This window comes from Aquila chrysaetos, chromosome 6 (genome assembly GCF_900496995.4).
Source record: "Aquila chrysaetos chrysaetos chromosome 6, bAquChr1.4, whole genome shotgun sequence".
In the NCBI taxonomy this organism is placed as follows: domain Eukaryota; kingdom Metazoa; phylum Chordata; class Aves; order Accipitriformes; family Accipitridae; genus Aquila; species Aquila chrysaetos.
This window is the reverse complement of record NC_044009.1, coordinates 27,286,813-27,313,819: the sequence shown is the minus strand read 5'-3', so window position 1 is coordinate 27,313,819 and position 27,007 is coordinate 27,286,813. Positions and strand designations below refer to the sequence as shown.

The 27,007-nt window shown below is 37.4% G+C and overlaps 1 protein-coding gene across 8 annotated transcripts in view; it reads right to left on the bottom strand.

Annotated features, from left to right (window-relative positions):
* ZNF385B (zinc finger protein 385B) overlaps positions 1-27,007 on the bottom strand; it is a 175,978-nt gene that overhangs the window by 5,366 nt on the left and 143,605 nt on the right. For all 8 annotated transcript variants that reach the window (XM_030017510.1, XM_030017509.1, XM_030017512.1 and 5 more), the window contains 2 exons: positions 20,464-20,626; positions 178-423 (listed from right to left, as the gene is read on the bottom strand). In XM_030017510.1, the coding sequence (XP_029873370.1) occupies positions 178-423; positions 20,464-20,626 (409 nt within the window). The remainder of the gene's footprint in view (positions 1-177; positions 424-20,463; positions 20,627-27,007) is intronic.

Here is a 27,007-nt window from a genome sequence, read left to right as displayed (position 1 = left end):
GACAGTTCCAAAAAATTTAGAGAGCGCTTTAATAAAATATCAAACACCACGCATGAAATTGTCATTAACAGAAATGTTTTTGTAATTTGCCATTGTAAGTTTTAACTAAAAGACTCTTGTTACACTGAATTTTAAAAATAATAACACACAACTGACTTGCACTGTATGCATACTCACCTGTATTGTGGGCTTCTAGTTGTGACAGGGAATTCACAGCCACTTTGCATAATGAACAATAAAGTAGTTTTTTGGCTTTTTCCTCTTCTGACTCAGAAACTGTGTTAGGAGCTCCATTTGTGCTCTTGGAGGACGAGGCAGGTGTTACAGGTGCCACTGGTGCCACTTCAGGTTTGGGAAGAAAAGGACCCACTTCTGTACTGGACTGCTGACTTGCACTATTGGTCTTTGCTTTCCCTTTATCTTCTAAAAGAAGCAAAATACATATGTTGTCATTTGCTGCACACACACAAAAAAACATACAGTAATAGTCCTGTGGTTTTAGTGAACCTAACACAACAGGGGCCTAATTCATCTCATTTTATACAGGACAGCAGCATCCTTGAAATCTTGTTAAAATCCTACCATGAAATGTGTGTAATTTGACAAAAGGCGTGATTTTCCTGGTTTTTAGGTTACCAGTGAATACCAATGACTTCAACAAATTCATGCCAGCTGTTGTTGCTGTATGCTGCAGGTTTGGCCAGTTGAAAGGAGCCCAAGAAAGCCCAAAGGCACCCAGGGTAAAGGACTGGAGAGCACTCAGAAACATGCAAGCCTTTGCACTGGGGATTACAAAAATATTTCTGAAAAGCAGTATGTTTGCCTTTGGAAGTGCTCAAGTTTCTCAAAGTCACTGGGAGGACACTGAAAGGCCCCAGCACCATCTTGACATACGATATCCCTCATCTCAGTTACAGGAGTTGATTATGGTACTACACTACACACATGAACACAGCTGGTAATATTTTTAGTTTTTTCCAAGAATAATTCCCCCTGTATCTGGAGATCAGATGGCTCCGAAGTGCATTCAGTGCATTCCCATATCACTTCACAAGCACGACTCAATCATCTGTGCTCCTAGGAGACAGGTAGGCAGGTATTACTTCATTTTACAGATGGCGATCGCAAGGCGAGAGATTAAATGTCCCAACTGCGCCTAAAGAGGAATTTTGTGCCAGAGCCAGTATTCAAATGTTCCTTGCCTGCATGTTGTCTACAAGAGCTCATTGCATTTTAAGCTATTCAACTGCAGTCCTTGTGACCACAAGCCATACTGGTTGCCAGCAGTAAAACAAGCTCACCTATAAAGAACATGGGATGGGAGGGGGACAGTACAGTGGTGCTGGTATGAGAAACCCTGACAAAATGGATGTAAGAAATGATTGTGTAAGTGACCTGTTGTCACTCTGAACAACAGGAATCAAATTTTATCATCTAAGCAAGTACATCATCTACATAACAGCAACCTCTCAGAAACTACTTATAACCCACTTGAAACCTATGGCACAGTTTTAAATAGTGTTGAACCGATTTGAAAAACTAGGTTCTGTTTTGAGCACGTGGTTATTTTTAAATATGGGCCCTTGCACTTTATGTTTACAGCTACCAGACTCTGTCTTAACATCACTCTGTGTATCAGGCCAATGCTGTGCTACCAAGAATTCTGAAAACGGAATCGTACCCCCTACAACAATCACTTCAGAGTGCGTATGAACTATGAACAGGCATCCTGAAAGTAAAACCCACAGCTCCTTGGCATATTTCCCAGAAGTGCATTGCAGTACATCAGTTTTAGATTGTTAAAAACCAGGAGAAGGAAAATTCTAATAAAAGAATTATTGTTTTTTAAAATAGCAATAAAAATACTTTGAAATTACGCTATATGAACTGTATTAAACATTGAAAATCATCAAGTACAATGACTACTATTCGGACCAAATGAATGATAAAACCAGATTCTGAAGGTATTTTGATTGATGAAGTATGACAAAAGAAAGTGATGTTAAATCATAGACTATTCAATTTTAATGTCTCTATAGTAGTAAGTCACATCTGCAAAAATCTAGAACACATTATATTACTTGTAAGTCTTCATAAAATACACGGTTTTAATAAATAGCATTTGCTAACATTCTAAATTAAAGAGTTTTCAATATGGAAAGTACTCAGAGGTGCCAATATCTACAAAGGAAACACGCTGAACCGCTGCCATTTGTGAAGTCAAACTACAGGAAAATAGACTTGTTGTTGCTGTTGTTGTTCTAGGCAATATTTTGCCAGACTGCAACAGGCATAACACCAGGATACATGGGAACCTGAGCGCAATAAGGGAAGGTTCCTCAATATTTTGCATTTCAGGCCTTAGAAGAATAATACACCTGCAGAACTGCAAGCTCTATGTTAATACATAGAGAGTACACTTGTGGCTTGGCTTTTTTTATGTTGTTTCCCAGGTATTTTTGTAATGTAAGCATGAAGATTTGGTGCTTTTGAAACACTCTGTGGAGACAGGAACCACCTCCTCCTGTGCGTGGAGTGAGGGGGGGGGGGGCAGCAGGAAGGCCGGCTGATGGGCGCTGGGGTGGACCCCTGGCCCCAGCGGCTGCCTCGGGCGGCACCTGCACCGCTCGCACTCCAGCCCGCAGCCCCTGACCTCCCTCATCAAACCACCTGCGACAAGAGGGAGCAGATTTTTACGTCTTCGCTTTGCCATCAAGCGTCTGTGGAGTGAGATCCTGAGCAACGGAGTAAGATCCATTTTACACAGGCCACCAATTACCATCACAGAGTCATGGCTTTGCATCGTCGAATTTAACAGCTGATTGAAAAATGACAGATTTCATTTCCCACTTCTCCTCACTCAGCCGGGCACCAGCTGATGTAGTACGTCAATTTTTAAAATATTCCCTAGATTTACGGTGTTTTCACTATTCATAATACAAAGCAATTCTAGAGTATATAATGCGCAACAAGCTAACAAGAAAACTTCTAGAAAACTAGAGAGAAGTTACCAGCATCCAGCTGGGCTCAATTCTGCCAGTATCGCAGCTTTTGGGAAGAACTGCAGTTCACATAATAATTCCATCATTTGGAAAGCTTCCTGACACAAATAAGCTCTTCATCCATGGGGATGTATAAGGAGAGACATACGCCCCTCTATGAATTAATGTTTCCTTCCACCATTCTAAATGCTTAATGCAGAACATCTTCAAAGATCATAATTGTAAGGCTATTATGCAGTTTAACTCCCACAGAAAGTACACGGAGCTAAGTGCATATTTGTCACTGCAGAGGGGCCAGAATTGGGTTTTCCTGGCTTCTAAAATCAGAAAATTGCACTTCTCCAAATGGGCTTTTGATAACAGCTTATTGTTTTCAATCCACAGAATTCAAAACACCGTTACTTACAGTTTTATGTTTCAGACAGTAATGCCAAGTACTCAACTGTGCAAAGCACAGGAAATGCAAATCGCATGTATATACAAAGCACAAAGAAGACAACTCTTTTATTTGTACTTATAGCACGGAGCTAACAAATAATATCTCCATGCAGAAATCAGAAATATAACTGTTAATGCCTGCATGCATATACTTACTTCCAAACTGTAATCACTGTATAAAATACATGTGGACCGTTAGATGCAGCTGTAGGATTATAGTCCTCTCGCTACTTCTGAAGGAAGTATTATTGAGAATTGGCTCAAATTTGCTCTGATTTCCACCTGGGCCAAGCCCACGGAGCCTAACAGAGCCAGCCAGAGGCCGAACAAGTGCATGAGTGAGTCCATCCTGCCCAGGACCAGGGACGCGACGGCTTCTGCTGCACAGCTCAGCAGAGCGCGGCTGGAAGCAGGAGACCATGGCGGTACCAACCTCCTCCCAGAAAACTGTAGCTGTGGTTCAAGCTAAGTCAGGGTGTATTGGCTTTGTGTGGCAAGGTTTTGGTAGGGGGGGTTACAGGGGTGGCTTCTGTAAGAAGGCTGAAATGCTCAAATCGTAACTCACATGCAAGAGGTTCATTTAAAATCTAACCTGTACCATTGCACTGTATCTATGTTCTTTTTCTACATAGAAAGGCCATATTTCATCTGTGTTAAATTCCTGTCTTTAAATTAAGTCTCCCTTTTCCTCAAGACTCCAGAGAAGTAAATCAATGGTTGATTTCATGTTCTTACTGAAGCCTGAATTTATTTTGAAATAGAGCCCAAGGAAAAAATAAAGCAAGCTAATTAAGTATTGCTTTGGGCTCAGTAATATCAATGCTCTTGTTGCCTACTTACATTGTTTCAATTCTGCTTTGAAGTTGTTTTCACATATTTCTGGTTGTTTGCCTTATGTTTGTGTCAGCACCATGTTAAAATTCAAGACTTATTTGTCTAATTAGCACTGCCTCATTTCAGCTGTATGTACCAAAGTCAGGACACAATGCAGGATAACATCTGACAGGTTCAAATCTAACAGGTTCTAGCTTCCAGTGCAAGACCAGCTGAAGTGATTTACCGACCTTTGCAGGTCAGCTGCAACGGCATAATCTATAGGACCTACCCATTAATGCTGAAATCCTAGTCCAGCTAAGCGAATGGGTTTTGCCGTAGCTCAAAAAGGGGAAAAAATGTTACCATAAAACTTCTTCCCTCTGACTCTCAACCTGCGTCTCTTCAGTCGTTTTCTTTCCCGGTAAACAACTGAATGTGAACACTCTGTCCCAGCTCATAGTTCAGTGATAATACAGTCCATGCAGAAAGCAAAAAGAATATTTTTTTTTTTATCCCCCTAACCATGCCATTACACAGTTTGGTTTATAAGGCACCTTTAGGAGACTTCACTTGGCTTACTTTGTGATTTGTGTGAGGTGTTTACAATTTTATAACATACATATATTTGCACATTATAAATTTGTATTTTAAAATGATCTCTTACCACACTAAAATGTGCCTATAGGTATTGCTTTCTACAGCTAAGAAATAACTTTTTACTTTCTCAGAGAGAGTGATGATTTTGGTGCATGTTAGGCAAAGTTCTAATTTGGACTTCGTGATGAAAATATACATGCTATTTTCAATAGAAAAGTAAATTAAAATTCAGATCCTTAATTCAGAATTGAGATTCTTAATAAAAATAAAACCAAGGAGAATTCTAAAACTCATTGTCGTGGTTCAACCCCAGCCGGCAACTAAGCACCACAGGGCTGCTCGCTCACTCCCCCCAGCCAGTGGGATGGGGGAGAGAATAAAAAAAAAAAAGTAAAACTTGTGGGTTGAGATAAAGACAGCTTAATAGGATGGAAAATGAAGAAGAAAATAATAACGATGACAATAATAATAATTTTTAAATGACAATAATAATAATAATAATAAAAGAATTAGAATATACAAAAGAAGCAAGGCACAATGCAATTGCTCACCACGTGCCAAACAATGCCCAGTCAGTCCCCGAGCAGCGATCCACCCTCCCCCAGCCAACTCCACCCAGTTTATATACTGGACATGACATCACATGGTATGGAATACCCCTTTGGCCAATTTGGCTCAGCTGTCCTGGCTGTGTCCCCTCCCAACTTCTTGTGCCCCTCCAGCCTTCTCGCTGGCTGGGCATGAGAAGCTGAAAAATCCTTGACTTTAGTCTAAACACTACTTAGCAACAACTGAAAACATCAGTGTGTTATCAACATTCTTCTCATACTGAATCCAAGACATAACACTATACCAGCTACTAGGAAGAAAATTAACTCTATCCCAGCCAAAATCAGGACACTCATGTATAAATCTAGAAATTCAAATAATAAAGGTTTTCTGTATTGATAATACTCATTGCTACTTGCATCCCACAACATGCCTATCCGCCCAGTTTTTATCACTGAAGACACACGAAACATAACCTTGCAATAAAATTCTGTTTCGCAACAGCTTGTTCAAATAGCAAATAAAATTGAAAGATTATCCAAGGTAAAGATGATACATGTGATACACTTGCAGGAGCGCTTTCCAACACGTATGCTAAAAGCTTTTAGATACGGAGTTCTGCTACGATCCTAATGACCCTTGCAAAACTGTCACATTCTTTTTCTGCCTGTTTGTAATAAATAAATAAACCTGCTCTTACTGAGACAGTAACAGAAGAAATAATATTTCGATTACTGCAAATATGTATTTTCTCTCTGTGTGCGTGTGATAAAAAGTATAGCTTTACACCTGCCTGCCTCTCCGCCAGAAGCTGGGACCGTTACCCACGACTTGTGCCGAAGGCTGAGCACACGGACAGACAAGGCCCCCGGGACAGAGGACAGCCTCCCAGGGCGGCGCTGGCTGCCATGGAGGCAGCTCCCCCCTGGGAAGAGACCACACCATGTTTATAACCACGCACTGCCAGGCTTCAGCTTCGCACCTTTCCTTGTGCCAGGTCCTTCACTGCATCCCCCAGCTGCAGGCAGCTATACACAAAGTACTTACAACAGAAGGGCAGCACAGACATTGCAAAGTGGCCACCGCTGCTCTACACAACCCTACACCGAAGCTCTTTTGAGAGATTTGCTCATTTCCTGTCCTAGAAATAGAGATTAGTTTTTATAATTCTTCCACCTGCCTGCACAACCGAACTTATTGCCAGCTTAGAAAAGAGCATAATGGAAAAACTATTTTCAGCAGTCTAGGTATGTATTATTCTCCTTCGTAAAGGTAAGAAAATTGTAAATACTTGTGCTCCTTTTCCTCTTGAAAAACCTGAAGGAAAGAGCCATGCCATTTCCAATGCCATTTCCAGCCTAAAGCAGCTACGTTAGGAGAAACACAGCAACAAAATAATTTACTGTATAACTCGATTACTGCATGGTTATCAAGGCTATGCAGCTGGCGAGCAGAATTGATGCATGGTTAGGTGCAAATCCTTTGTGGTGGTATGTTACAATACCACATCACTACTGAAAGAACGACTTTTTAAAACATGGACAGCTTGATGACCCTGAACACCTTCAATTAATTTCTGACTATGCCACTTCCTATGGTAACTAAAACCAAAAGTGATTTCTGAAAGGAAGGGTTTATGGGTTTTTTATGGGTTACTAGAAATGTGCTGGATTGTCTTATGATAGCCTTGAATTCACATAAGTTGTGTTACAGGGAACTGGTATTAAAGTGTTGATTTTGGAGAGTAATTGAGACTTTGAGGTAAAGTGAGCATATCTCCCAAACCAGCAGAGCTCTACTGAGGGAAACAGATTTTCCGGTTCTCCCTATAATTTCAACAGCTCCAAATACGCCTATGAATATTGGGCTGCATTAACCAATCTTTGAAGCATACAGTGATTACAGAATGAGAAGAGGAAATCAATCAGATTGTCAGACTATTGTATAAATGCTCTTTCCCTCATCAAAGGTAAAATCAGTTGCATTAATTACAGCTGTATATAATCCAAGAAGTTTCGCTGAAAAGCTTATCACTGTAACTAAATTGGCATCAATAAACACAAAGTAAAAATGTGTTTATTGAAAAATAAAATTCTCAGTTAAAATCTGACATGTTAGATGCTTGGCACATCTGACATAAAACTAAAAAGTGAGACTTATTTCCCACTACATTTTTTCTTCCGACACTTCTTTATAAAATATGCCCATTGACAATGCTGAAGAGAGGCAGGTTACTTGATATTACTAAAATCTATAATTTGACCTTGCTGTTCTAAGCTTTCTTGCACACAGAACAATAAGGTGGTCCCCAGATGAAGCGATTTTCAGTGTAAGAGCAGAGATCACAGCTGCAGACAGACAGGTATGAAGTCACAAAAGAGACAGAACAACCGGTCACCAGCACAGGCACCAGTGTGGCAGCCAAACTTCTCACAAGCTTTTTTCTGTTTTTCAATCCATCACAGAGAAAGAGAAATTTTCTGAGGTGAGAGCAACAGAAGTTAAGTTTGGCAGCTGTTTGCAGGGAGCATTTTACAAATCGGACCAGGAAAAGCGGCAAGCTGGTTTCAACAGCTGATAGGTGGTAGGTGCAGGTCAGCATCTTGAAAGTACATTACAAAAGACATACAAAGGTATGGAGAGCTTTGAAAGTGAAGGACATGAAGAATCTGGAGAGAGAAAAATCAGTAGCTTTAGCTGTACCACAGAAATATTGTAACAAAATTTGCAGCATTTAAAACAAAAATGTGAAAGTAGAGAGATCACAGTCGAAGAGGTTACAAGCCTGGCTGTAAGTAATTAATAGAGATGTTAAGAAACCATGACGAAATAAAATCAAGGTGAGGAAAACTTATTTAGCCACACTGTACTTGAAGGACTGCCTAAACAAACCTTAGGATCTACCCTGGGACACATGTCTGGGGCAGAGAGAGAGGACCCACAAGTCATCATATTGGAAAAAATAGTTGCTGTACATCTCTTTGCCCTGATATAAGATATGGAGGGAGAAGATGATCAGTGACTGAGTTAATAGAAGGACAAGAAGGGCCTCCTTCAATATATTAGCAGAAAAGCTACTAAATAAAAGGCAGACAGCTCCAGCAAGAAAAGCAGGTTTCAAAACATTGTTCTTCACAGAAAGTCTTATCTTCTGCTGGCTCACACTGCTATAAAGGAATAAAGCATGCACTTACACAATTAATTATCTTTTTTTATGAAGAAAAAGATGAACACTATGAGTAATATATGCCATAAAGGCAATAGCAGGAAAGCAATTAAGTCACTAGTGGTCACAACCTTTACAGCATTTGTAAGCACTCTGTTCTGCATCTCAGCATCATTCAAAAAAACCAATAAAGAGCCTTAGATTATTTTTTGACACTCATTAAGACAGAGTTAGCTAACTTTGATAAGGGATTTCAAAATCTTTTTTGTTTTATCTCCACATTTGCTGAATAATGAGACTCTAATGGCTGTCAGACAAAATACCTACTTTCTCACCAGTTGTGCAGTCTACTGAGAAATGAGGCTGAAAAACCCGTAGGGCTCTGTTCTAGAAAAATTCCACTGCAAACCTACATGCAAATCAGACAGCACAGTGTATCTATTAACCCTTTGATTACCTTTAGTTTTTGTAAAATGCTTTTTTCTTGTACTTCATGCCTGTCTGAAAAACGGCTATGTTTATTACAATGAAAGGTTGTTACATGAAATAAATCTGTTTGACACATTCTAAAGAAAACCAATTTTGCTTCCATACAAAGATGAGAAACAAATGGAAGCTATAAATATAAAGCTTTTCATCTCAAACACAAATGTGTGCTGAAATAAGCTACAGCATATTTTCTCAAGATACTGAAGCTACATTAGGAAACGTCTGCATGGCTCTGCAATATTGAGTGAACTCTGTAGCTAGAATGATTATTTGATTAACTGCATCACTACTCTCCAATGGGCTGAGCCGAAGTATCTTTTTCATTTCAGAAATATTGCTTGTTTGGCTATGGTACAACAGTGTTGTTGATACTTAATTTCTTAGATATTTTATTTCTGATTTGGCATACCAAAGACTCCAGGGAATTTTCTTACAAAGGAACCTGTCGTTTTTTCAGAGTACAAAACTATTTGCAACTGATCAGATTAAAGATGTAATGTTACAAAGGTTTGGTTTTGAAATTTTGGATGGGTTTAATTTTTATGAAAGCAGACTGATGAGAATTAGAAAATATTCAGAAGTACACACAGCTCTGCAATGGTAAATTCTTGCCCTGCAAAATCTATTTCTGTACCTATTTGTACACCTTCGTGACCAGAGAGCGCCTGCTGCTCTGACTACTGGGGTGTCTGAGATGATCCCACTGTATCACCAACAATTTTTAGTCAATCCCTTGCATAGTTGGGGATTCTTGAGGAATTGTTTTTGGTTGGTTGGCTGGTGTTTTAGATCTGTTTTACTGACCAAGATCAAGAAAAATCTGGGTGGACTCACCAAGCGGAAAAGATAAAAGAAAAAAGGCACTCACATTTCAAAAGTCTCTTACTTAATGTTTCAACACAATGCAATTTCTCTGTGCAAAAGCAAGAGGAACAAGAAGAAGGGTTGATTCTGCCCTGTTAACCAAAATGCAGAAGTGTACGTACTAGGTCTGGAGCAAACAAACTAACTTCTAACGCTTACTTGAAGCACCTTGCGCTGTGTAACCATTTCACCTGCTCATCTTCAATTCTGCTTTTTTACAGAATGCAGGTTATCTCAGACTTTTCTTTTCCTCATTTGGAAAGAGACTAATACAATTCCCCCCCTTTTACAATATTTAGACTGAATAGGGTGAACAGCTAACTATGGTAAATGCAGTGTGTTAGTTCTGGAGAAACCAGCTTGTCTACAAACAAACACAGAGCAATTTCCTAGTGTACACTGCCAATATCTAATTTCTCAGTGACACATCACACCCCTGGTATAGTAGGTTGGTAAAACTGTCTCTGGAAGTTTGTTCATAAAACTCAGCAAGATCAGTAGCACTATGCTGCCAGAAGTTGAAAACAAGGTGGTTCTAAGCAAGGGACACATAACAACACACAGCTAGCAAGGGTGAATGTTAATTTAACACGTATTCATAAAGTGAGACTATCCAACAGCTTAGTCTTCCTGGGTCCTGTTGCTGTATGTCTACGCAAATTTACTTTAAACCTACCTTAACCTTTCATCTTTTCTAAGCTATGCCAGTCTGTATTGGCTGGAGTGGAAAAATGCAAGAGTTGGAAAATTATCATACAGTTTGGGCGAAGTTTGAAATACAGTATAAATTCTATTATTACAAAATGTGACTCATCTGGGTGAAAGTAAATGTTTTTGCTCATTAAATTTATTTTTTCCTGACACCAGAGATCTATTATTTTGTAAAAATCTTATACTCCCATTACAGACTCTGCCACATTTATTTTAGAGGTCCTGGAATGCAAACTTTCTATAGTACTGCATTGCCTTTTTAACATTTAATAATGTAGGAATGCTTAGAAAAATAACATTCAAAGATTACAATAAACATACTGTATTCTGCCCAGACATCCTTCACTTCTGCTTAAAAATTACTTGGTTCATCTTCTCAACTATAAAAATAACATTGCCTCCTCCATCTATGAATCTGAAATGTATTACTAGAAACACATTTCACTTGTCATTTGTGAAAAAAAATCTTAAAATTCTACCCACAGCTGCTAAAATGCTTTGGAACTCAATACAAAATTTATGGGTGTCTAAATAAATGAATCAAGAAGAACTGACAATCTGCAGGCAAGTACACTCTCGCGAGCCTGTGTCTGAACTACTTACTCGGTACTTGCCCAGGCAGAACTGCCATTGAAGTCAACTATGAAACACTCATCTTCATTTCAATTAAATTACATCTGTAATTGTGCTTTCTCCCTGACTTCTGTGGCAGGTTTTCCTGAGGACTGTGAGTATTTAGTCATGCCCTCAAGATTTGACAAATAAATTGAATTTCAAATATAACTTGTCTAACAGACACCAAAATGTTTTCACTCTCCTTGAAAACAAGTAATAAGGAAATAATATGGAACCTATTGTTTGTACATATATATTTTATGTTATAGGAAATGTAGCATATTTCTCATACCAAGTCAATAACACAGCAGCTGTAGAATTAAGGTGGGAAGGATGATAAAGAAAGATTTTTCAAAAGACCTATTTAAATGCCTGATGTGCCAGCCATGGATATTTTTGCTTTTGTTTTTGATTCAGGATCTCTGAACAATTCTGTATCAAAACCAACTCATCAACTTCTTGGTCTCAGAATTGCCTGCCATCCCCTAGCAACATGCATTTCTTCTTGTTTTCTAAATGCTGCTTGGATTTATGTTACAAAAGCAAAGATAAGTACGAGTAAAAATAACATTTACCAAAAAATCCCAAATCAAGCCACACTACTGATTGTGCGGAAGTTGCCGATAGACCAGCTTGTACTCACAGAGGTCTTTTCCTTTACTTAAATAGTTGCTGAGAAATACAGAAAAAAGCCACCAGCAAGACTGTTTTTCCCAACCATAAGTACATGTTTTCCAGAAAAAAGGTTAAAAAATAGAACATTTATCTCATTTAGGGGCAAAACCAAAGCATCCTGGAGCAACAGCATTGGGCCTGACCCATTCTTTTACATTTGGAGACTAAATTCACTCACCGGCTGAGAGAAAAGGAGGAAATTTAACTGAAATTTTACAGATTTGACACAGCCTTTAACTTTGGCACAACTGGAGAGACAGAACTCCATTCAACTACCAATTGTATGAGTAACTGCCAGCATTCTGTTGTTTATTCTCTGATTATGTGATAAAACTAGATGTCTTGACATCAAAAGAATGCCCTTAATTCTTTAGCAATATATTTCTTTAATATGCTTCGTGAAAGTATTAGGTGCAGACAAACCTATTCCTCCTAGGCTTGTTTAAAAAACTACAAAACCAGCAGCTGTCTTTTTTGGGAGTTTTCCATTCTTATGGATTTAAAGGGCTAATTTCAGTCCTATGTAAATAAAGAACTTCCACTGATTTGAATTTCTTAGTCATCTAAAAACAAACCTAGGGCTTGGTTCACAAATTAATTTTTTCTTAGGCAAGTAATACTGTCATCCATCATCAAAATAATAACCGTCTTAAGGTGATAGAGGGGGATAGTTTATTTCTCTCATTTGCAATTTTTATAAAATCTCATTACATAACCCTCACTTTTTAGGGTACTTCTGGATCACCTTTCTTCCTAATAGAAAACTGCAAAGCAGATGAGTGACATTGGTATCTCAGTCTCAACTCTCTTTTTGCCAGCTGCTTCTTTTTTGTCCCACTTTCTCCTCTTCTCCATTTCCTTACCTGAAGACTCAAGAACTATTGTAATAGTGTGTTGTAAAGACAATGATGAGTAAAGAATGATGTGATACGTAATAGTTCTGGTAGTGCCACCTCTCTGGTATTATGTCCTCTATGGAAATACACATACATACATTTGCTAGTAATTTTTGCTATTTCATATTCATCTTATTATCATTCCATTATCTTATCATCCTATCAAAAAAATAAATCTTTGGATATTCAATAGGCACATCATTAGCAGAACAAACAAGAAAAATAGATGCCTGATTTCATAATATAAAAGGTGCTGAAAGATTCAATGTATATAAATGGATTCGTTAAATGACCTCATACACCTAGCTAAAAAAAACATTAGCTGAGAGCATCCCTGGCTCTGCTCCCACTGTCCAGCAACATTAGTAGAGTCAATCTTGCTTGGTCCAATGCCTAGCTCTACCTCTCCCCAAAGTAAGAAAAACTTTGCATAATTTTAAGGATGCTAATGAAAAAATATGCAATGAAATTCCAGTTTTTAGAACTGGAATAAGTAAAAGTAATAGTGGTATACGGTTTTAATGACACAGGACACAAGAATGCTTAGGCACAGAGCACAGCACCCAAAAAGAGTTATTTCGTCTCACAATAAACTTTTGATGCAGAGCTTTTGCTTAAAATTACTGCAGGAGAAAAAGCTTACCATCTCTTCAAAACAAAATCCTGCTTGCATGTATTTCTGATTGATATAATAACTGGAGAAAGAAAAGACTGCCCTTTTTCAATTTGAAGAGGAATTGCAACAGCTCATCAATGTAATTGTGTCAGCCGCAGGGCTTATTTTTCAGTTAATGGCACCTATGATCAGTTTTCAGTAGAGGTGCAGAATTTGATATGTGCTAGTTAGCATTATTATAGACAGACTGAAGAAACACCTGGAGCTCCCAGGAGTTTATCAACACCAAAATGTGCAGAACGACTGCTCTTCCATTCAGGTTGTAAGACACACATGGAAAGCTGAGGCTTGAATGCCCACTTTTGAAAAGTATGAACAGTAAGAGTGACAGGGAAGAAGGTGTTTAAAGATCCAACCTATTATAACGATTTCCTGTTAATAGACTTTGATCTGCTAATCATCCTTTTAGCTAACCTTTCATCCTGAGAGCATAAACCAAACAGCAACTTCCTGAAACAGCTACTGAAATAACCCACCAGAAAATGCCCAGAAGCTATTTACTACTAAATCCAGTACAGGCATTATGTGTGCCGCTGACAGTATATTTTACATATCAATACTGATAATATAATGTTCATGTAAATACACACATGCTAATTGCAATAGTGTATCTGTGATGAATTTATGAGCATTTATTAATTCTATTTTATATTATCAACTATAAGTGCACTGCGGTCAAGCAGCAAATTCTATACTGTGCCTTTACCTCTGTTTTGGGGACAGTTTTAATGGGCGGCAATATAGGCTGATCTTCAGATGGCTGTGAAACACTGAATAAAAAGAGAACAAAACTTACCATCTTCAGAGGGTTTAATGAAAAAAAGCCCTTGAAATGACTCTCATTGGTGGCTGAATTTGATTGAATTTACTACTTAGTTGACCATAAACTAATGCCTTTATGTAACAGAAATATGCCAGTGCTTAGCAGGCACTATCTGAATACACATAGACACAGATGCATTATTATTTTACAGAGTATAACTTCAGCATAATTCTTTATGTAGGCATAAATGTGAAGAACTGATGAGGCTCAACAGTAGCTTTTGATGGAGGCTAGACATAACAACAAGCATCTTTGAGGGGCACAAGACAGAACCTCTAAATATGGCTCATTGACACCGGGGGACAGCAAGCCAAACACATCGTTGTCGTGTTCCTCTCTTAGAGCCTCTCTCTTTCCCTGCCCCACCCTCAAAATTCAACTTTGTCACAACACATTTTGAGGTCTAGAGGACTTGGGTACATTACAAAGAATCACAAGATTGAAGAATAAATGCCCTAGAAACACCCTAAACTTTGAGGTTCTTATAACGATATCTGTATGACAAATAACCTAGAATTCCCCAGAACAGATATACCACAGCTCAGCTGTGGAGGCTCCGTGACTCTACCTCCTAGCTATTTCTGAAGGATTATCTAAAAAAAAAAGTTCATTGGAGCTACGTAAACAAGTCATTCCTTTAAAATGAGTGGAAAACAAGGTGATAAATGGAAATAAATGCTAAGGCGAAAAGGGATTTTGTTAAGAGAACTGGTATCATTTTTAGGATTACTCAAAGTACGGAGATGCATATGGAAAAGTTTAGAATTTAAGCATCGGCAGAAAGATTTTTAAAATAAGCAATCAAAGCAACATGACTAAGGGAGCATTCTGATGGTGGACTTGCAAAATACGAACAGAGCCCTCCCTTGGGACATTACACCTCATTGGTAGTTGATGAATAAACAGCATTCATAATTGGGACACTGGAGGAATCCAACCCATTGTAATCTTCCTGAGTAAATGTGATTCAACATGTTGCACTCTACGAATAAAAAGAAAAAACACTCAGTTTTGTTGTCAAAGCACCTACAGAAAGCCCTTAAAGAACTAAAACCCACAGATGAGACCTCAAGGTCAACTTTTCTAAGTCTGATAAAGCTTGGAGTTGCCAGTGCTGTCTAATTGGCCAACTAATTGCCATATGTCTACACGACATCAAGTGGCATTTATTAGGTCCATCAACATGTCTAGGCTGTTTTCAAAATGTGAGCTAGCCCATTTGGTGTCAGACACTGTACCACACTCTAGTATGACAATGTTCCCAGAACAGCCTCCAGCTGGTTTTAGTTATACAGCTGTAACGGCTGGAATAACTCTTACAGGGCCCACTTAGGATTGAGAAGCTGGCAAATAACTTTCCAGTTGCATTCCTTTCCTGCCGTCCTTGCCATACATAGCTGATCAGCATAAGACTACTCATATGCTGGAATATCATCACCACGACCCTTTGAACTGCTTGTTGAGCTGCCCTGAGACGTGGCTACAGAACAAAGCAGTAGTAAGCACGGTCAGGATTTGAAACAGGGTCTACTATTTGGCCTAGTTAGGTGTGTAATGTTGCCTATTCCTGTACCAGCTTAACAAAAAGGAGTTTTCACAGAGAATCCAAAGGGTTTATCTGTCCCTACTAAGTCCCAAGTAGCAGAGCCTTTTGCTCTTATTTGAACGAGGACTGAACTTGAAATGCCCATACCTATCATTTCACAAACAGCTCTCACTGGCACAAAGGAAATAGAGCATATACTGAATGGATCAAAGACAGCAAAAAAATGACCTTACTTTTATAATCTGAAACCTGGTTTTGACTCTTTTGCGTAGTTTAATAAAACAGTTGCATTTACTTCCTGATTTTTATATCAAAGCAAAATGCAAAGAAGGTGATACCACATAATCTGTCTGCTTCATTCTGAACTATTTATTTTGATTTGGAAGTATGATCAAAGAATCCCTCTTTGCTTGATAAGTAAACAGTGACATTTGAATCCAGTTATTATCATATGTATTCCTAAAAGACTCATCACTGTAAGCATCTAGACTATGCTAACCTGGGATCACAGACACCGTCTTCTATTGCATTCTCAGAGCTATATTTAAAACACACTCTAAATATTGTAAGCTGTGTTATGTACTGGTTGCTACCTCTGCCCTTTTCTAAAGCAATGCCATACATATATGCCATACATACACGTATACTTCTGTGTGAAGCCATCCTGAAAATATTGGGCTTCCACAGGGACGGAAGGGAATCTTTTCCCCACACAAAAGAGCAGCTCTCAGTGCTGTTAACGCTCCTGTTCTGTGACCACATCTCAAAGTAGCTACAAAAAAGCTTGCAGTGTCACAGTAGAGATTTTCTAGCATATGAAACTATTCTATAGCCATTACTAGACTTTTCCTGAGTGGTTAGAGAAACCGTGTGGGAGACAGGTTATGAAAGGGTTCCCTGTGAACGCCTCCAGTCTGCAAATACCCACTGGGACAAGCAGACATGACCCAACAAGAGGTAAGGGAACAACAACCTTGTCACATATCATCTGTGGCATTTTCTTTCCTGTCTGCAGAAACAGGGAACAGGATAGGATGGTGGTACTTACAAGTACCAATAAACAAGTATTTTCAAAATGGTGAAGAGTTGTCCACTTAGAAAATAAGATCGCATAGTAGTCTAATCATGTTAGGATGTAAAACTTGTGCAATCCAACCCATCAATATCCACTTACCCGAGGTTGCAGCCAACTCAGCATTACGGTACTGTGGCTTTATCGTTACATGTTTGCTGATGATCAATTTACAAAAATAATTTCTGAGTCGTGATGTATTATTAACATCGGCGGGGAAGACCACTTTCTCACAACTTGGGCATCATCATGCTCAGACCGAGTTCCAGTCACCCCTTTCCATTCTGCTGAGACCACTCTTGTTGTCTGCAGGAGACCACATTATTCTGGAAACTTCCCCAAAGACCTTAAAGATTAATTTAGCTTTTGTAGCTCTACCAGCAGCCACACTTGTCAAGTTGAAAGGAACAGCTGTAGAGAGACCACTGCATCATAAGTTTTGAAAAATAAGGACTGGATGAATTTGGGTTTTGCCTTTGATCGAGTCATCACACAAGCTAAGCTAACAGTGAAATTATTTTTCCTGTTACTAATACAATAGTGACTTGTGACAAATAAGGGTTTTTGATCTCATGCTTTGTCTGACCCACAGAAGACACGGCTCTGTAGCAAACTTGACATTTTAGTTCAATATTTAGCAACTGTTCAGTCTGGAGAGCTCCAGATCATTCATCATTATGTCACTCAAAATGACAGCACATCAAAAAGGCTGCTAGTTGTGCCGATTGTGTCCTTTTATTAGCAGACCTATATAAGAGCACAGTAAATTCAGTTTATCAGTTTACTATAATACTCCCTACCCATTCTGCACTAATACCAGTGGAAGTACAGCAGATAACAAAGGAACACAAGAACTTAAAACTGCCTTCTCTGTTCAGCTGCTCACTCTCCTCTTCCATACTCAAGAAAAGGACACCAGGAATGACTTAATTCTTGATGAACATTTCTCAGGAACTTAGCAATTCTCCAAAGTACAATGGTTAAACAACAGCTCCACAGGTGGTGGAATTTAATTCCCTTCCTTGATTCCATTTAGCCCCTACCTTATGTCCTTCTAATGCAAGTTTTTCAGGCCTACACCACACGTACACACTCTGAAATCCCCGGTCCTGAAGACAAACATAGTGCCTGGCCAGTCAGGAGGACAAGGAAAAGAGAGCTCACACAGCAGCATCTCTCAGCATGAACCATGGCTTCTCTTCCACCTAGGTGCAAATTCTCATCAAAAGATTTGATTTGGTTTCATTAAAACCTCTTCATCTCATGAATTTTTTTGACACTAGGCAATATAGTCAAAGTTTTGAAGGGGTCAGAGAATAACAGGGATAAGGATAGGTGATGTGACTGTAAGTCTCATTTCCCCTGGAAATCAGGATAAAAAAAACAAGACCACAAATACACACACGAACTGAAACTCTTAGTATCAGAAATCTTTTAAGGAAAACTAAAATATACCTGTAGATTTAATATATAGTAATAAACCATTTCTCAGAGAACAAAACCTGTGTTAAAATACTCAGAAAAAATGGTATCAGTTCATTTGCTCCAAGGCAAAAAAGCCCCTGCCACTGATTCCCAGAAGCAACATAGTGATTGCTGTAGCCGCAATAAGCATTATGTTAAAGAGCTAAACATATGTTAAAGAACAGATGAACAATAGCCTCTGTAAGGGAAAGTGTAGCTGAACAAAATTATGGTTTGGTTTCAAGCCCATAGCCTGGTAAAAAACCCAATCTCCAAGCCGTTCCCCACATCTGCGACCAGCATTCCCTGTGTGTATGGAGAATTTGCCACTCCAGGTTCAGGTTTTTGTCCTCCCAAACATCCCATCCGCAATCTCCTGTAAAGCAGCAACAGGCTCTGAGGAGCCTCCCCTCCACAGAGAATCCCACTGTTCTCCTAACGGGAAGAAAGCGTTTAACTAAATCGCCACTGTGATTTATTTTTAATGTAGAAACGCTTGCAGTGGTATAATCCAACAGACATAGATGGTAACCTGTCTAATTTGTGCAGAGTAATTAATAGCATAAACAACACACTTCAAAACAGGGCAATATAAAAATATCAAGAGCAGGTTTCCCTTGTCATTGATTAGATTATTTTATCAAAAACTGAACGTAGACGTGTGAATTATTTTAGGTATATTGCACAGAGAAGAAGAAAACTGAGTCACAGACAGATCTCATGGTCTGGCAAAGGAAACACGAGACAGATCCAGACTTATGGAAGAGATGATAGACTTTGTACTAGATGCTGAAACTTTTGTTATCCAAATAACAAAAAGCCTTTGGCACAGGCAGGGGAGTGCATGATACAAATACATTATCACAGAATGCATTCTTAACATGTTAAATCCTCTAAAGTTTGAACTGATATCTTACTTAAGCATTTGTCTGAGTTCTTACAGTGTATACCTGGAGCAGCAAGCTATTTTAACCAAAGCTTTTTCATATTTCAGAGAGTAAAATATTTATCAAGTATTTTAAATCTCTTTCCATTCAATAGTCCACATTTTATTTAGATAAATGGTAGTTTGCTACTGTTTTATAGTAACATGGCTTGTTTACCTGAAGATGCTACTTGGATTCATGTTATCTCTCTCAAACCTAAAATGTGATTTGCTAGGTGAATCAACACAAAATTTGGGGCCCATTGTCATTGCTAAGGACCCAGACAAAGACAGTTTTGGAACTGCTGTGAAGAGAGCAGAATGACAAGTAGCCAGTGATATGGAATTTTTTTTTTCTTTTTGTCCGTGTGTCAGAAAACTGTGTTGTTCACCTTATGGCATCTGAGTCAAGCTCAGCTCCAGTGAAGAGGATAATAAATGGCTACCAAGGCAGAAGCAAATTTATCAGAAGCAGTCTGTTAGACCAACAGTTGGGTAACCCACAGTAGTGCTTTCTCCTGGATAACAAGTACAGTATTTCAGACTGTCATTTCAGGAAATTCTCCTGTTTCATTCAGTAACACAACACTGACAGAGCAGAAAGAGACTCAAGCAACTCCACTGCAATTAGTGTTACTGATCTTCCTCAGATTACTAATGGGGCAGGGTGGGGGAAGAAGTGATGTTGAAGCACTAATGAGCTGTGGAAGTCAAGAAATATCCATGACATGAGGCTTCACTACATTTCTGTAGGTGTGTTTTCCTGTTTGAGTAATATCACCCTGTTCAGAAAGGAAAAATTTCTTACAAAGGTTTCCTGGGCTTCAGCTAAATACATACATGTCAGACTTGCCCCTCCACCCACATCCATCCATTATTATTGTTGTAGGAACAACATCCACACTTTATAAGAGCAAATTTCACAAGTTTAAAAAAAAAAAAAAGGCTTTAGCATTCAGGGACACCAGGTGTTTCACAGATGTGAAAAAGCACTTTGATAATATCAAACCAATCAATTCTGTACAAGAAAGTATAGTAAATAGTTTAGAAAACATCACTGTCATGCAATCAGATTCTTTCGTACAAACACCAAAAAAGGAGAAAATAAAGAATGTATAGAACAAAAAGTTTTCATTGACCTGATTTGTCAGAGATGTTGGCTGTGACTGGCGTGGTGGAGCAGCTTGTGTTAGCCTTTGCGCTGTCCTTGGAAGAACCAACTTTGGGTTTATTTTTCGTTGCCTCTAGTGCTTTGACCTTCTTGGCATGTTTACTTCCTTTGTAGTGGGCCTCGGCCTGGCTCTACAAAGGAGAACAAATCAGGCTCACTTTTTTCTGTATTTCTATATAACACAATGGATGACAAGGCAGAAAAGTGACACTTTCAATAGTAGGCACCATATTATTCCACCTAGAAAATTTTAGTAGCTTTACGCTAAGAGTTTTCCTAGATGTAAGTTCTTCTATATTCAAACGACAGGATTTTAATGAATGGCACATGTTTTCAGTAACTTGGAAAAAGAGGCTTTGAGATTACATAAAGCTCTTTCACTCCTAATGTAATTCTTTGCTTCTATGGTGTTTAAAGATTTAAAGCACTATACAAATGTAAACACATCCAACTGAGAAAGATGCTACTCAATTTTCATGTACTGTTCCCTAGTCTTTATTGCTTGTAGTTAGAAAGATGTACCATGCTGTAACATGATTAAATAATCCATTTTTCCTTCTGTTTGATCCAGTACAGAAGTCATAAAGTATTTTCATCATTACACTAACAGCAATTGAAACAGGCATTAGTGACATTATGACTTCACTATCAGATCAAGCAGGAAGGGTTAAAATGAAGAAACACCATACCTATAAACTTCAATAGACCAAAGTAAAACACAGAAAACTAAATGCTTATCAGTCTTGACTGTTTTATAAATTGCCTTGAATAATTTTTTCCAAAGACTAAGAAAATTGGAACCTGAACAACAGGAAGGAGAGGGACTTATATTTATTACCTTTTCTTTTCCTTTTTTTTTTTTTTTTTTTTTTTTTGGCTAAAGTGCTTTATATATAATGTACTCTTCTTGGTCTGCCCAAACAGAACAGTAGAAATGTACTGAGAGGTAACGTTTAGTTCACCTTTGTCTTAAAACTATCTTCAGAAACTAGGTCAATGTTTCTGATGTTGCACAGCTAAAGCTAGACACATAAATAAATGCCTGTTTTTTCACTGATTTTGAGTCCCCATTATTGTTCCTGACTCTACATAACCAGCTGCCTTGACAAATCAGGCCACTTTGTTAGGTGCAAAACTAAGGAACTACATGCTTAATACAAACTCCAAAGCTTGGAAATTTCAGCTAATGAATTTAAATGTTTTTCTTGACTTCTTAAGAAATTAACTTACCAAAAATGGGTAAGAAACGTAATTTTATACAAAACAGTCTATTTTCATAACATTATACTATTCAGCAATAGCTTTGCATTATTAGGATTTCCAAACATCATTCTTAAAAATTATTTCAGACATACTATTAGGCACCTCTATTGAAGGTTACATATTAACTGAAAAAGTTAATATTGTAGTTTATATCAAAGTAAAACACTCAGAGAAAGCATGCTTCATGACCACACCTTGGCACCTGGCATATAAAAACATTAGTGCAAGTAAACTTTTACTATGTTCATGCAAAAACACATTCTCTCTCTTTAGTTGATCAGGACTATTTTATTTAGTTCACTGTGTTAAATGAAGCGAGCCATGAAACAAGACACATGCTTTTTATAAAAAGCAACTATAACATCTAAGATGTTTGAATTCCATAAAGAATACTGCCATAATGAGGAAAATAGTTTTAAGATCAGCAGAAATAGGCACTACAATAGAGTCACCTTGGGACAGCATGTAATAACAGTTTTATCATATGGTAGAGTGTAAAAAAAAAAATTATGTGCACTGTTAAAACTGATGGGAGAACTGCCTTTAAAATAGAGGAGTGAAGTTCGTATACACTGAAGCTTCTTAAGTGATTATACACCCTGTGAAACACAGTGCTTTCCACCTTGAAAGGGTAGTGCATGTGATGTGTTGTGGCTGAATCTTTTCTTTTATGGATTTCAGTAAGCAAGCATTCAGTAAGAAAGGCTGCTAGATAAGTTTTACTTTGAATACCTTTGAAATTGAGATTTTTTTAAAAAAACTTTATTATAAAACCAGTAAAGAGTCTCCTCATCAATTGCTATTAGACTATTTCCTGATTTTAAAACATCTGAAATAGTAACACGTCTACAAACACAATTTAAGGATTATAAAGAAACAACTAAACAGCTATACCACTACTACTATGTGCACTACTTAAAGGGACACTTGTCAACTTCTGGGTTGGACTTCTTCAGTTCCGAATGTGGGTCTCTACCCACAGAGCACAGATCTGTTTGCACCCTGTTATGTCGATGGGCCTTACACAGGCACAGGAGTCTCACCCTGTCTCTCTCCGCCTTTGCTGGATTTTGTCCATTTCTCTTAAGCTTTGCTGTTGCTGCCTGATGCACTAGAAGGAGTGTTTGCCATCAACAAAATTAAATGAACTGTTCACATGTCACAGTGTACAAAAAGTGTAGCTAAAAATTGAGGTGTATATATATACCCTTTCCATTCCAATAGTTCTAACTTTAAATAATAGCAAGTGCAGGATTTTCCACTCAAGCATTCTCAAGTTGATGATGTCCCTTTAAATATTTGAACTCTATGCTCTGCGCATATGTGTGCTGTTGATAGGATCATATGCTGCCTGAGGCCAAAGCTATAACATAAGAGACATAAGTGCACTCAAGAGAAAGACTTAGTAAGTCAATTCCTTGATAATAAGCCTTTCTGCTGATATTTGCAATAAAAATGCCTGCAATATCAGTAATAACCTACTACAGTCTTTGATTCCCTTCATTCAATCCTCATATAGAGTACATGAGACCTGTTGAGAACAAACAAGCCCAGGCAGAATTAAAATTAAGATTTTCATAAACACAAGCAAAGCCTCATGGAAATGTGGTCAAGGGACTCACTTTTGATTTAAGTTTTGTAATTATTATAATCTTTTTATTATCAAATTCATAGTTGTACACTGTAAGACCAAAAGGCATTGTTATGACCATCTAAGTAGGGCTTCTGAAAACACCACCCTTTTCCAAAACTGTTTGAACTAGTCCATATTCCTTTGGGGAAAAAAATTGTCTAGCTTTAGCTTTAAAGTAGCTAGGGATGGAAAATCTACCTTTGGTAAATTGTTTCAGTGCTTCACTTTGTCAGTTAAGTACATACCATTTATTTCTACACCAAATGTGTCTAGTTTCAACTTCCAGTGGCTGGATTTTGTTAAACCTTTATTTTTTAGGCTCTTTCAACTCATCTCTGTTCTGTGAGTAGAAACACAGATAGTTCTTTTCAAATATGAAGTTAAAGGAGCATTCCTTGAGATACTGAAGCACTGTTTCCTAGCCACATAAGCACTATTTTCTAACCCTTTCAAGATACACCTGAAGTTCAGAGTTTGCTTATTATCCACTGTAGGATAAATCATTTGATTCAGTTGCCTTTTGGTAACTGAAATGCAATATCAACATGGAACTGTGTTCTCTGTAACTCTGTTAGAAAAACCATTGGAGTTTTCTGGAGTTCTAGTAAGCAAAAGAAAAAAGGATGCTGTGGGAATCTCAAATTAGAATGCAAGTTCTGATTATTACTGGTACCAGTTATTCTGATTATTAATGTCCTGATCATTACTAACCCCAGTTTTATAAAATATTTGCACAAGTACCACATTAAAGGCAAACGTATTTGCTCCAAGTCCCATTTAAAACATTTCTGACACAAATACAGCAATACAGTATAGGTTACGAGCTTTGTAACACACATCATTGAAATACTAAACATATCTTTGAAATAAACCATGACATAAAAAAATTTAATTTTTGGTTAAGACAAGAAGCTGAACATTTATTTTCATTTGCTCTGATAATCCAAAGAAAGTTCTGTACACACAAGGTTTAAAAGTCACATGTATAAAAGAAACATAATTTACTAGTTTTAATACAAAACCCCAATAAAATACAAAATGAAATTAACAGTAATTATTTTAGGGATGCAATATTTTAAATGGATACTGAATGTACTTTTTGATCATCATTAACATTAACTAAACTAAGTACAACTAATTCATGCAAATTCCATATCATCAAAACAATATTTGAGAAAACACAAAAGTTAGGAAAAGCCAAAATAAAAATATGTAACCTTAATGAAACTCTCTGTACTCATGTACTGTGATGGTTTTTAATTGCATAATACTTTATTCCAGTGTATAGGGCTGCATTTACTGTAGGGCTGAATCAATTCTACAGTAAAATAATTTATCTGTGCCACAATTCAATATTATTGGAATATTTAATTTTTTTAAATAAACAGATTAAGTTAAATTTATTGCTTACATAATAAAAATTAAATGTCACCATTGAACTTCTATTATTATTATAGTTTTTAAATTAAATGTTTACTAGGTTAAGGAGAACACTTTTTGAAAAAGTGGAGTAAGAAAATATTTCATATGAAAGAACTCCCTACCTAAAAGGAAAATCTAATTCCCACTTGGTTCTAAAACAGACCATGGCCTACTAGCTTGATATATACGCATTGCGACATTTTAAAATGGAATCCCCCTACTTACTAGAAAGTAAAGAAAGTTGTCAAGTACTGCTTAGTAAGATTTAATGAAGAGGAAATGCTTTAAGCTGCAATAAATGTGACATTACATACCAGCATGCAAAAAATACCTTTGTACTGACCTGCCAAATTCTACAAAAGTGTTTATGCATTTGCCTGGCTTTTTTTTTTGATCAACAGGATGCATATTTTAAGAACTAAACATATGTGTACATCTTTAGAAGATCATGGCTTGGTGAGAAGCTGTATTTTCAATTCAGTTGCAAATAATTAAGAGTATCATTGACAGACAAATAAATACGCACTTTTCTCCCATTGCTTTTCAAATTTCTACACCTTAAAATGGTGGGATGATGCCCATCCTCCCTTTAAGCAATCTAGATTTTTAGTTCCATTCACAGTCTTTTTAAGTAGTAATTAAAAAACCCCAACCAATTAAACCTTATAACTTTTTTTTTTTTTAAGAAAGCCTTCTATGCTATAAGGATTAATGACTTGGTTGTAAGAAAAGACAAGTTTTTCCTCCCTTAAAAATATATTTCATTGAGACACACAAATGATCCAAATGTTACATTTTATTTAAAATCTAAAGGTAATTGTTACTTTCAACTTCAAATCATTAAGTTTGAAATCTAAGCATCAGGACGTTACACTGTGAGACTACATACAGTACATTAGCCTTATATACCAGATTGCATCTAATAAAACATCAACAATGCAAATCTTTATCTTCTACATGTAAGCATCCTTTCTAAAATAAATGTGAATATCATTAGCATATTATAGTGCTTAAAATAACCTCAGTAGCTTTACTTTGCATAAACTTAAATATGTGTATACGTATAGATACGTGTATATAGAAAGATACAGATAACCAGGAAACATACAGATCATACAGATTCATTGATAGTGGTATTACCTTTAAGAAAACTTTGAAATTCAGGTAAGACTGCAGTACAAAAGATTACAGAAAATTATCCCTGTCAGGAGCAATGACTGACAGTATATTTGAAATCAGCACTATTCATTTTGACAGTTCACAAATGACTGAGTTTTAGAATCTATTTGGTGTGTGAATGACTAATTAACTGAATTTATTACTACATAAAGAGACAAAATATTAACCTACTAGATCCCTTCAATGACAACCTGATGCAAGGTTTGACTAAGTCTAATGGTTCAGTGTGTATGTGTGTGAGATCAAGATTTTTTCAGGTTTCTTCAGGAACTGCCGAAGCAGCCCTTCAACAGGTCTTGATGGAAATAAGACCATTGGACCACCAACGCTTGAGCTGAATGCTTGAATCTGCTACCACATTATCCAGTCTGACAATTAACATATAAAATTAAAAATATGTAGAGCAGCATGACATTAGGAAGGAGAAATACAGAAATAAAATGAGGCTCTGACATATCCACGTGGGAAGTCTGGGTTCATGCCTTAAGCTCTGCAATACCAGGTGAGTGCCATAACTAAATGGAACTGAACACTGGGCCTCGTGTCTCCTATTTCTTCTCCCTTGCTACTGCATCTTTTTAAAGCAGGTATTCCATCCTGGATGGGAAGTCTTCTCAACAGCACTTTCATCTCAAATGCTGTATTCATTTGGTGTCAATACAATGGTAATCTCCAATGAAAAGTATTTTGTTGAAAATGCCACAAAAGCTTCTGCCGATACCACTTCAAGCACATAGACAATTTACAACTGGAAGACTTAACAGATATGTAGCAATCCCAAAAACTTCTATTCTGCTCTGGAGTATCTACAAAGATAAATTCTTCCTGCATACCATAAAAAGTTTTACATAATTCTAAGCTAAATTAAAAAAATCTAACATGTCCTAAATATAAAGTACACTGTAGAAAGACCACCTCTCAACACCTGTGTACCTGCCCACTTTTATATATCAAGCTGATTCCAAGTCCAGGGAGCATATCATTAATAAAGAATTTCCTTATTTTATAATTATTC